The following is a 10,092-nucleotide window of genomic DNA, read 5'->3' as shown; positions in this document are numbered from 1 at the left end:
GTTTAGTTAATTTGTTCTCTCTTAAATGAGTCATATTCTTCCAACTTATGTTATAGCGGGCTATATATATATATATATATGTTGAACAATTGAACTTTCTAGACTTCAAATTTATTTTTAGTGTATTTCAAATCTCTCCTTCTCTCAAGTAGATTATCATAATAATCAAAAGCCATCACAAAACTAACATTTATTCAATTTTGACCTAACTACTTAAATTTCTATTTAAGTTCAAGACTAGTTATTTATTCAAGTTTACCAAGCCTAGCTTGAGCAGTTTTTGACATGGCTTAACTTGGTTTGATTACACAACTTAATAGTAAACAGAGTAAGAGAAAATGCTGAAGACGATGTAGAAGCTTTAAAGAGACTTGAACCCAGATTTTTAAATGATCACAAGAAAACTTTGTAATATTTTATCTAGCATTTTCAAGCCACATATTATGAAACCAGAAATTTGTAATACTTGTTTATATGCCTTCTTTATTTCCTCTTACTAAACATTCCAACATTGTTTCATAATTAGTTTCACAGAATCTTGTTGAATTCAACTAATTTTTTCACTCTTTTGCAAAATTTGCTCTTCATTAATGCCAGCAAATTTCTATATTTCTGGATTCCATTTTTCTATTTCCTTTTTGGGTTCCCAAAGGGATTCAAACACTTTGAGCATATTGGTTGGAATCATCCAGACAAAAGAGTTGAGTTAGTGTACTCGGGTTAGTTATTTATTACTCACACATGGCCTTTATGTCAAGCTAGCCTCACAAGTTAGCTGCCACCGCCAAAAACTCAGTGGCTTCAAAAACCCACACCGCATAGGGTCCCTCACTCAGCCAACATTAACAAGTTTTGTGCCCTTGTGAGTTTGAGTGCCCTCCAGCCCAGGGCAACTCTGTTTTTAGTCAGCCAATCAAATTGATAACACGTGGATTTTTCGTGACCACATCTGTGAGTCTAACATAAAGATTTTTGCACATTAAATCACCCTAACAAATTATGTAACATTAATTATACTAATTGTCACATTAGTCTGTAATTTTTTTTTTGAAATATTCTGTATTTAACTATGCCAAATCTTGAGTTGAACATGTTCTAAAATTACGAATAATAAAGAAACATTAGAGAACATAAATCACTGGGGAGTAAGCTCCCCATTCAATTTCTCTATTTTATTACATATATAGGCAAATATCAAGTTACCAATTATCAGATGTACTACAATAAATAAAAGAGATAAAGATATCTCATATGGAGTACATATAAGAAAGAAACCCCATTAAAAAACATGAGGTTTGGGTTGGATTAGGTCGGTGAAAAATGGAAGCTAGAGAAGGCAACACAATTATCACACATCATGTTTGGATTCTTTCCAAAATTTGGCTGGCAGTCCATGCTGAGGAACTGGAATGGGCCATACTGAATCCCATTTTGAGATCCTACCACTTCCCACCTGCAAACAAAATTCAATCAAAAACCAACAAAAGAGTGCTTTCAAATAATTTGGCACTCAAAAAACATGCACCACTCTAGACTCAAATATATACTGCTACTTCATTTACTTCAAATGCATACACATGTACTGTATTTTTTTACCTGTGTATGTAGTTTGTAGAGTACGTATTTGAGTAAAAATTTCATGCTACAAATGTATAGTGTTTGATTATGAATTATCTTGTGTTAAAATTTAATCATCTTTTGCATATCATACTTGAAGTTGGTGAGTAAATGGTGGATCAGAATGAGTGTCTCTAGCTTGGCAAGCTCATTGCCGGACAAGAGTGCTCTCCGTTGCCAAATGGCATGAAAGTATTGGGTTTTTGGACAACCTGCATCCATCCAAAAACAGATACAGTTAGAAACTAAAATAAAAAAAAAAAAATGTACTGTATTTGACTAATACTGAGTCCCTTCTTTGCTACACTACCTACATTAAATCTAGATGGATCGAAATTTTGAGGATCTGGGAAAAATTCTGGATTGTGATGAATGTTCCTGAACAATGGCATCACCTTCCAACCCTTGGTATGAGATATCCTGTACAAGGAAATATTGAAGTAAGCCTGTAAGAAAGAAAGCCTTGAAAATTGACTCTAATTAAAGATAGAAAATAAATTTTACTAGTTTGAATTCTAACCTTTGTACTCTACATCAACCACTGCTTCCCTAAAGGTAAACGATATGATGCTTGCCATCCTGAAGCACTCTAGTATAACCTGAAAGTTCAACCATACCCAGTTGCTCACATAAGTCATTTTCTCGTAAAATTGTTTTCTAAGAGCCATACGTAGAAGTGAAAGCAACATATACCCTATATGTAAGTGGCATATTCCTGGTCTGAGACCATGTCAAGGCCTCTTCCCTCCATCATTCACTTCATATATTGCTTTTTGCTCTTCCTGCAGTTACAAATTATTTTAAGTTACTGTCCTTTCCCAAAAATTATATCATAGGCCCCCTCATGGAGGGTGATGGGCCTCTCATTAGTATGTAGGTCCTATAGGTGGTTTGTGAGAGGCCTGTTTCGTCAAGTGGGCATATAAGATGCTTCTCATCTTTTCTAATTTTAAGACATTAAGGGCTCATTTGGTTTGTGTTTTTAAACAACATTTTTTTAGTTTTTAAACAGCATTTTACGTATTTCAACACACTTTTTCACCCACACGTATTTCAAAAAAAACAAACAACAATTTTCAAACTACTCTACCAAACACCCCATAAGATTTGCAATTAGTGTGAAGAATTTTTATGGAATTCATACCTTTACAGCTTCAAGAAGTTTCCGGTCATCATGAAGGTATTTGAGAATCCATGTTAGGAGACTAGCTGTTGTGTCCTGAGCTGCAAATAGTACTCCAATAATGTTATCAGCAATTTGATCCTTAGTTAAAACTTGCCCCTTTCATCTTTGAAGTTCAACAAATAACCCAAGAGATCCTTGTCCAGTAATTTCTTCTCTTCCCTTTCACAAATTATCTCACTCACAATCTCACTAAGCCTTTTCCTTGCCTTGAATACATAAAGTAAAGAAGCAGTAGGGGCAAAAAGAGTTAGATTAAGAAACCTCTATAAGACTATTAGGAATAAATAAGTTCAGAATGTTGCTTACCTCGAGTGCTTTGGCATATGGAGTACCCGGAATGTTTGCTGGAAAAGAATTATATCCTTATCCACTATGCAATAGTTCTCCTTCAGCTTTTCTCTATATTTGTCATCCAACGACCAAAGATGGAAAGAATGCCCACATCAAAGGAGAACTGTGGAAGATCAAGAAGATCCATATAATATTAGAAAAACATGATCCAAAAGAAGTGGAGGACCCATTGATAAGGAAATTATGAGGAACTCATCAATAAAGCAAGATACTATAGAAATCCCATCCAATAAAAAGTTTAGGATTAAGACAATAAAAAAAATCAATACTTCAAGCTGATTAAAAATATATATATACATGCACAATTGCAGATAAGCCAAAATAAAACATCTTAAGGTTCACATTAGAAACATGTCTTAAAAATTTTAAAAGCAGTCTAATCAACATGATCACTACACGAACCTTTTTCATCTCATGAAAGGAATTAACGACTTGTCCACTTGCCCATGAATCCAAAGCAGAAATGGCTATGGCTTCGATATCAGGAGCCAGTTTCCGGATTGACTCGGGGGATAATGAACTTTGAACTAGCTTCCTAAGGTGACTGTGATAGCTTCCTTGGAAAAAGAGTGCTGAAGGGCCAATCATTTTCTCTTTGCTTTTGGGGTACGTAGGCCTGAACAAATGAGCATGAGACACTAACACAAACCGAGCAGCCTCAGGACTAGCCAGCATCACACAAGGGCAGCCAAGTATGTGGCTTTTGAATATTTCTCCATATCTAAACAACAACCAAAAATGGAAGAGCAACATTAAGTTGAATTAAGTCCATGCAAGGGAATTGAAGAATATGTATAAGATTTTAGAGACTTTTAAGGACCTTTTCTGCTTAGCAGTAAAGAAGACTTTAGGGTCTTGAGAGTAGAGTTGGAGTGTTTCTCCTATTAAAGGCCACCCCATTGAGCCTGGAGGAAGCTTAACTAGTCGTTCATGCTTCTTTTTTGTTTCTTTATGAGAGGATAGGAGAAAAGAGTGGAGAGAAAGATAAATATGTATATTACAATAGAAACAGTCTCCATACAAATGTAGCTCTTGTGTGGGTTTTTTTCAAAAAACCCACACAAGAGCTACATTTGTATGGAGACTGTTTCTATTGTAATATACATATTTATCTTTCTCTCCACTCTTTTCTCCTATCCTCTCATAAAGAAACAAAAAAAGAAGCATGAACGACTAGTTAAGCTTCCTCCAGGCTCAATGGGGTGGCCTTTAATAGGAGAAACACTCCAACTCTACTCTCAAGACCCTAAAGTCTTCTTTACTGCTAAGCAGAAAAGGTCCTTAAAAGTCTCTAAAATCTTATACATATTCTTCAATTCCCTTGCATGGACTTAATTCAACTTAATGTTGCTCTTCCATTTTTTGGTTGTTGTTTAGATATGGAGAAATATTCAAAAGCCACATACTTGGCTGCCCTTGTGTGATGCTGGCTAGTCCTGAGGCTGCTCGGTTTGTGTTAGTGTCTCATGCTCATTTGTTCAGGCCTACGTACCCCAAAAGCAAAGAGAAAATGATTGGCCCTTCAGCACTCTTTTTTCACCAAGGAAGCTATCACAGTCACCTTAGGAAGCTAGTTCAAAGTTCATTATCCCCCGAGTCAATCCGGAAACTGGCTCCTGATATCGAAGCCATAGCCATTTCTGCTTTGGATTCATGGGCAAGTGGACAAGTCGTTAATTCCTTTCATGAGATGAAAAAGGTTCGTGTAGTGATCATGTTGATTAGACTGCTTTTAAAATTTTTAAGACATGTTTCTAATGTGAACCTTAAGATGTTTTATTTTGGCTTATCTGCAATTGTGCATGTATATATATATTTTTAATCAGCTTGAAGTATTGATTTTTTTTATTGTCTTAATCCTAAACTTTTTATTGGATGGGATTTCTATAGTATCTTGCTTTTATTGATGAGTTCCTCATAATTTCCTTATCAATGGGTCCTCCACTTCTTTTTGGATCATGTTTTTCTAATATTATATGGATCTTCTTGATCTTCCACAGTTCTCCTTTGATGTGGGCATTCTTTCCATCTTTGGTCGTTTGGATGACAAATATAGAGAAAAGCTGAAGGAGAACTATTGCATAGTGGATAAGGATATAATTCTTTTCCAGCAAACATTCCGGGTACTCCATATGCCAAAGCACTCGAGGTAAGCAACATTCTGAACTTATTTATTCCTAATAGTCTTATAGAGGTTTCTTAATCTAACTCTTTTTGCCCCTACTGCTTCTTTACTTTATGTATTCAAGGCAAGGAAAAGGCTTAGTGAGATTGTGAGTGAGATAATTTGTGAAAGGGAAGAGAAGAAATTACTGGACAAGGATCTCTTGGGTTATTTGTTGAACTTCAAAGATGAAAGGGCCAAGTTTTAACTAAGGATCAAATTGCTGATAACATTATTGGAGTACTATTTGCAGCTCAGGACACAACAGCTGGGGTGGGGGGGGGGGGGGGGGGGGGAGATGTTTAAATTTCTGGCTTGGTCTTGCAGTAGTATAGCTTTTTGAATGAAAGAGTTTTGAGAGAGTATTACTAGCTGGAATGAAATCAATGAGAGGGAATGGGGTGTGTTAGAGCTTTTATAGAGTGGGAGGGAAATGTGGAAGTAGTAAAATCAGATTTTACTGGAAGTTACGTCAAGTTTTATGGTGGGTTATAGCTTAAATCAGCATTAGATATTAGATGTGCATGTGAGTGCGATTGTTTGGGTTATCAACTTTATGGCACGCCGCCCATTTTAGATAAGAAAGTAAAATAGAAAGAGTGATACGAGATGTTAACACAAACCACACATTTTTCACAACTTGGAATACTTTTTTACACATCAGAATTTACGATCGTAAATGTGTATATTTTTTCTAACACAAACTTGTAGGGTCTCTAAAAAGAAAAATATAGCATGAATATAGAGCATGGAGAAAAGAATTTGGACTCTCCATCTGTAGTGAAAATTATCTTATAGCAGGGCTTTATGAAGCCGCTCTTTCACATTATTTGAGACTCACATGTTTGTGGGTTCCATGTGCTATGAGAGGAGGCTCTCATGGAGCAGCTCCATGAGATACCATACAACATACTTCATTCACCTATGAAATCTTAGGTCATCTATTTATTTTATGATTCTCAAAAAATATTTTGAGGTATTTTGTATATATGTGATATAGATATTTCATTTTACTGCCTTGCAATTTAGAATTTAGTGATGTATTGATGGTTCTCATAGAATTAAGAGAAAGTGTATCAGCTAATAATTAGCTTGAAAAATTGATTTGATGATTCAACGTTTATGAAAGATTGTCATTTTTTGCTTAGCTGATTCGTAACGGTCAAAACATGACTTATAAAATGAATAATGTGAACATGAGATGCTATAAATATTATAAATTTTACTCTAAAGTCTTAAAAATGATATGTCAATTTTTAAATATACAACAAAAGAATAATAATTTTTTTTAAATTTATTATTATATTATTGATGTGACATCAATCACATCCTTTGCCATGCATAAAACTTCTATGATAAAAAATGTGGTAGTTTTAAAATTTTCTTTATATGAAGTGATAGAAGGAAAATGTTGATGCCACAACAAATTTTACTATCAAAGTCTTACAAAATAACATAATGAGTTTGATAGGTGCTATTTCAATGACATATTATAAAAATGTCTTAATCAGTAATTTCCTGTTGGGTAACACATTAATTTGTAAGGCTTACCTAATAAAGTTTATAGTATCCTTTACATCATTTTTAATTGAAATTTTCTATCTTAATCTTTCGTAAGAATGAAAGACAATTTGGAAATCATAAATCAAATCAAAGGTAATGCAATTATCAAATATTTCGGCAGGACAATTTCACATGGATCTCGAATATTTGTATAGCACGGTTTCAATTTCTTTCGCCCAAATAAGGCATTCATATTCTCTACTTGCAATTTCCTTGCTTCAATTTTAACAAATAATTTTTAGTTTGTAAAACCTTCAATTTCCCCCCCTTTTGTGCTAACCTCTTGAGCATGATATTAATATATCTCAGTAACTATGTAAGAGCCAAAAGGGATGTTACACAAGCTTGAGAATAAAGCTAGGTGTTCTAACTGGCTACAATGGTTTTAAAAAAGTGAAAAATCTTTATACTTGAAGGTTCCATCTTTCATTATCACCAAGATAGGACCAAAACAACCGAGGTAGATATTCATAATCCTCCTTAGTACTTACACATGCTGGAATGGTGCCTACTTTGTGTCCTATCCATCCTATTCACAGAGTTGCGTGCTAGTAGCACACCTTATTTAGTTTTTCAACAATCATGTGATGCAGGAAATTTTAGGTGCATTTGGAATATACCTAGGAAAATGGAAATGGGAGAGAGGGAAGGAAAAACTGAAAATAATTAACATTAATTATAAATTTGAAAAGTTAATAGATGCTCTAAGAACACTAATTTAGAAAATATTTTAAATTTTTTTTTATGTGAAAATAAAAAAGAAATTGACTTTTTTGACATATTTTTATATTTTTTTTAATGAAAATTGTATTAAAACATTTTCAAAATAGTCTATTACCAGATGTCCTAAAGGCGCCTATTTCTAGAACATAATATAAATTTAACAACTATGAATTTGTCCTCGTTTATCATTTATATATGAGTAAGTACTTTATGGAATTCCAAGCTGGATCTCTCCGCGTAGAATTTTAAGGTTGTTGAGCTAAACATGAAAGTGATATTGGCAAAAAACAAAAAACAAAAATCAAGTCCACCTAATTTGGATTGTGATTTTTTTCAACAATAATTTTCTTAAGCAACGGTGGTATACAACAAACACTCACATGAGAGAAAGAAGAATTGAACAATTTTGCCAATCAAGGCAAGCCTTGAAATCGTGGTTGAATTTTGATTTGCTAGAAAAAAGTTAACGCCATAATCCTTGATTCCAACAGACTCCCCAGTACAAAACCAATCAAATGTTGGTGGTCACTGCCTCACTGGCCAATTTCTTATTTTGGTTAACAAGCAAAGACATGGTGGTCCTATGTCGGCTAAATTTGTTCCTTCGAATCTAAATATTTTGATTTTTATCCTTCAAATCTTTTGAAAATAACACTTAAATCATTCCATTCAACTTCTTTCTATAGTTTTTGAAATGAATAATGATGTATGTCTTATATAGATTGTTAATGTGCCAAAAATTTTGTAACTCAGCTGACATATTCTAGTATTTCTAGTAAAAATATTTTATAATTCAAACAACCCTCTCCTAACTATTAAATTAATATATATATACATTGCTAATGTGGCACTATTTATTTTACATGACACTAGCCCAAAAATTCATTGATCCACATAATCAAAGCTGTAAGTGGCGTCAAATTGCCCATCCACCACCATCTCTTACGACTAAAAACCCCACATCGTCGACTAAGCACCGTGCCTCCATTGTTAGTCACCATTGCACGCGCCACCATTATGAGCACCAAATCATGGCAATGCCGAAGAGAAAAGGATCAGCCAAATCAAAAGCCTGTCAAGCGACTCAAGCCAGCCAAAAGAAGCAGAGAAGGAATTAAAGAGTAGAGAAGGGGGAAAATTAGTGCCAAATCATATATAAATGTCAATTCAAATAAAAAAAGCCACATTAACCTTTTATATTAGGACAAAATTGCTTTTTGCCCCTTTCTAAAAAAAATTCAGCATTTTGCCATATTTTTCAAACTAATTAGGGAAATGCCCCTCTTTTGAAAATCGATTTTCTGAAAATCGAGTTAGGTCCTATAGCGGCGTTTTTAGGGACCCTATAGTGACGTTTTAAAGACCTATAGTGACGTTTTGTAACTCAATTTTCATAAAATCCAGTTATAGGTTAAAAAAGAAAAAAAATTGCATGTAACTCGACTTTATGAAAATCGAGTTACAAAACATCACTATAGGTCCTTAAAATGTCACTATAGGGTCCCTAAAAACGCCGCTATAGGGCCTAACTCGATTTTCAGAAACTCGATTTTCAAAAGAGGGGCATTTCTCTAATTAGTTTGAGAAATAGGGCAAAATGCTGGATTTTTTTTCAGAAAGGGGCAAAAAGCAATTTTGTCCTATTAGGAATATTAGCATAGATGGAATTTGAATGGAGAGGTTCAAGTGTTATCTTTAAAAGTTTGAGGGACCACAAGATCAAACTTTTTAAATTAAGGAATCAAAATCAAATTTATTCTAAATTTTAGGGACTAAAAATATAATGTAGTTCTAAAAATAGATATGATCTAATGTGGTATTCGATGGCTAAGTTTATATTCCATAATGTATAAGATATGTATATAACAACAAGAATGACAGCAACAAATTCTTGGTGCTAAAACTTTTAGGTCAAATTAAGGATACTGGAAAGATTAATCAAGGCCCACCAAATTTAATTTTCTCCGTCATTCAATCATATAAAAAAAAAATCATAATTTTTGTTATCTCCTTATTTAAAATGCCTTTGTGCTAATATTATTTTAGATATTCCTCTTCTTACAACCACTTTGAATTTGATTCTAACATCGCCACTTGTCTTTATTATAGATGTTGTTTTTATACTTACCTTTAACTACTTTGAATTTTCCTAGATTAAAACCATTTGTCCCCATCATAAGTGTTCTTTCTAATTTTAAATAGACTAAATAGCACACTACACCCTTAAAGTTGAGTTAATTTTGATTTTGCCCACTCAAGTTCAAGATTTTGATCCACTCCCCCAACATTAGATAGTAGTTGGATTTGCTCTCTTCCATAATGAGTTGTTTGTTAAATGCTAGCTCATCCCAAAATGACGTAATTAACTTTTTATTTATTTTTACTGATTTACAAACAAAGACACACAACTCAAATCAAAATATGGTTCACCTTCATGAATCTCATCCTCATTGAACATAATCTCATAATCTCATCCTCTAAAATTACT

General features: G+C 33.7%; 2 protein-coding genes across 2 annotated transcripts; one reads left to right on the top strand and one right to left on the bottom strand.

The window, feature by feature from the left end:
* Nucleotides 1-1,079: 1,079 nt before the first annotated feature.
* On the bottom strand, nucleotides 1,080-4,188 carry LOC112024981 (abscisic acid 8'-hydroxylase 4). Its single transcript, XM_024057630.2, is given in 16 exon segments — nucleotides 1,080-1,407; nucleotides 1,410-1,453; nucleotides 1,712-1,772; nucleotides 1,775-1,829; nucleotides 1,932-2,023; nucleotides 2,026-2,037; nucleotides 2,138-2,216; nucleotides 2,311-2,358; nucleotides 2,361-2,399; nucleotides 2,762-2,899; nucleotides 2,902-3,009; nucleotides 3,110-3,168; nucleotides 3,171-3,218; nucleotides 3,221-3,257; nucleotides 3,557-3,875; nucleotides 3,975-4,188. Coding segments are annotated over 16 exon segments (1,278 nt in total). The 5' UTR covers nucleotides 4,055-4,188; the 3' UTR covers nucleotides 1,080-1,348.
* A 28-nt stretch (nucleotides 4,189-4,216) lies between these two features.
* LOC136067774 (abscisic acid 8'-hydroxylase 4-like) lies at nucleotides 4,217-5,574 on the top strand. Its single transcript, XM_065774031.1, has 4 exons — nucleotides 4,217-4,431; nucleotides 4,532-4,853; nucleotides 5,155-5,303; nucleotides 5,404-5,574. The coding sequence occupies exons 1-4, from the start codon at nucleotides 4,232-4,234 to the stop codon at nucleotides 5,429-5,431; spliced, it is 699 nt and encodes a 232-aa protein (XP_065630103.1). The 5' UTR covers nucleotides 4,217-4,231; the 3' UTR covers nucleotides 5,432-5,574.
* Nucleotides 5,575-10,092: the final 4,518 nt, after the last annotated feature.

Source organism: Quercus suber, unplaced genomic scaffold (assembly GCF_002906115.3).
Source record: "Quercus suber isolate HL8 unplaced genomic scaffold, Cork oak 2.0 scaffold_85, whole genome shotgun sequence".
Classification (NCBI taxonomy): Eukaryota; Viridiplantae; Streptophyta; class Magnoliopsida; order Fagales; family Fagaceae; genus Quercus; species Quercus suber.
This window is presented reverse-complemented; position numbering and strand designations above follow the sequence as displayed.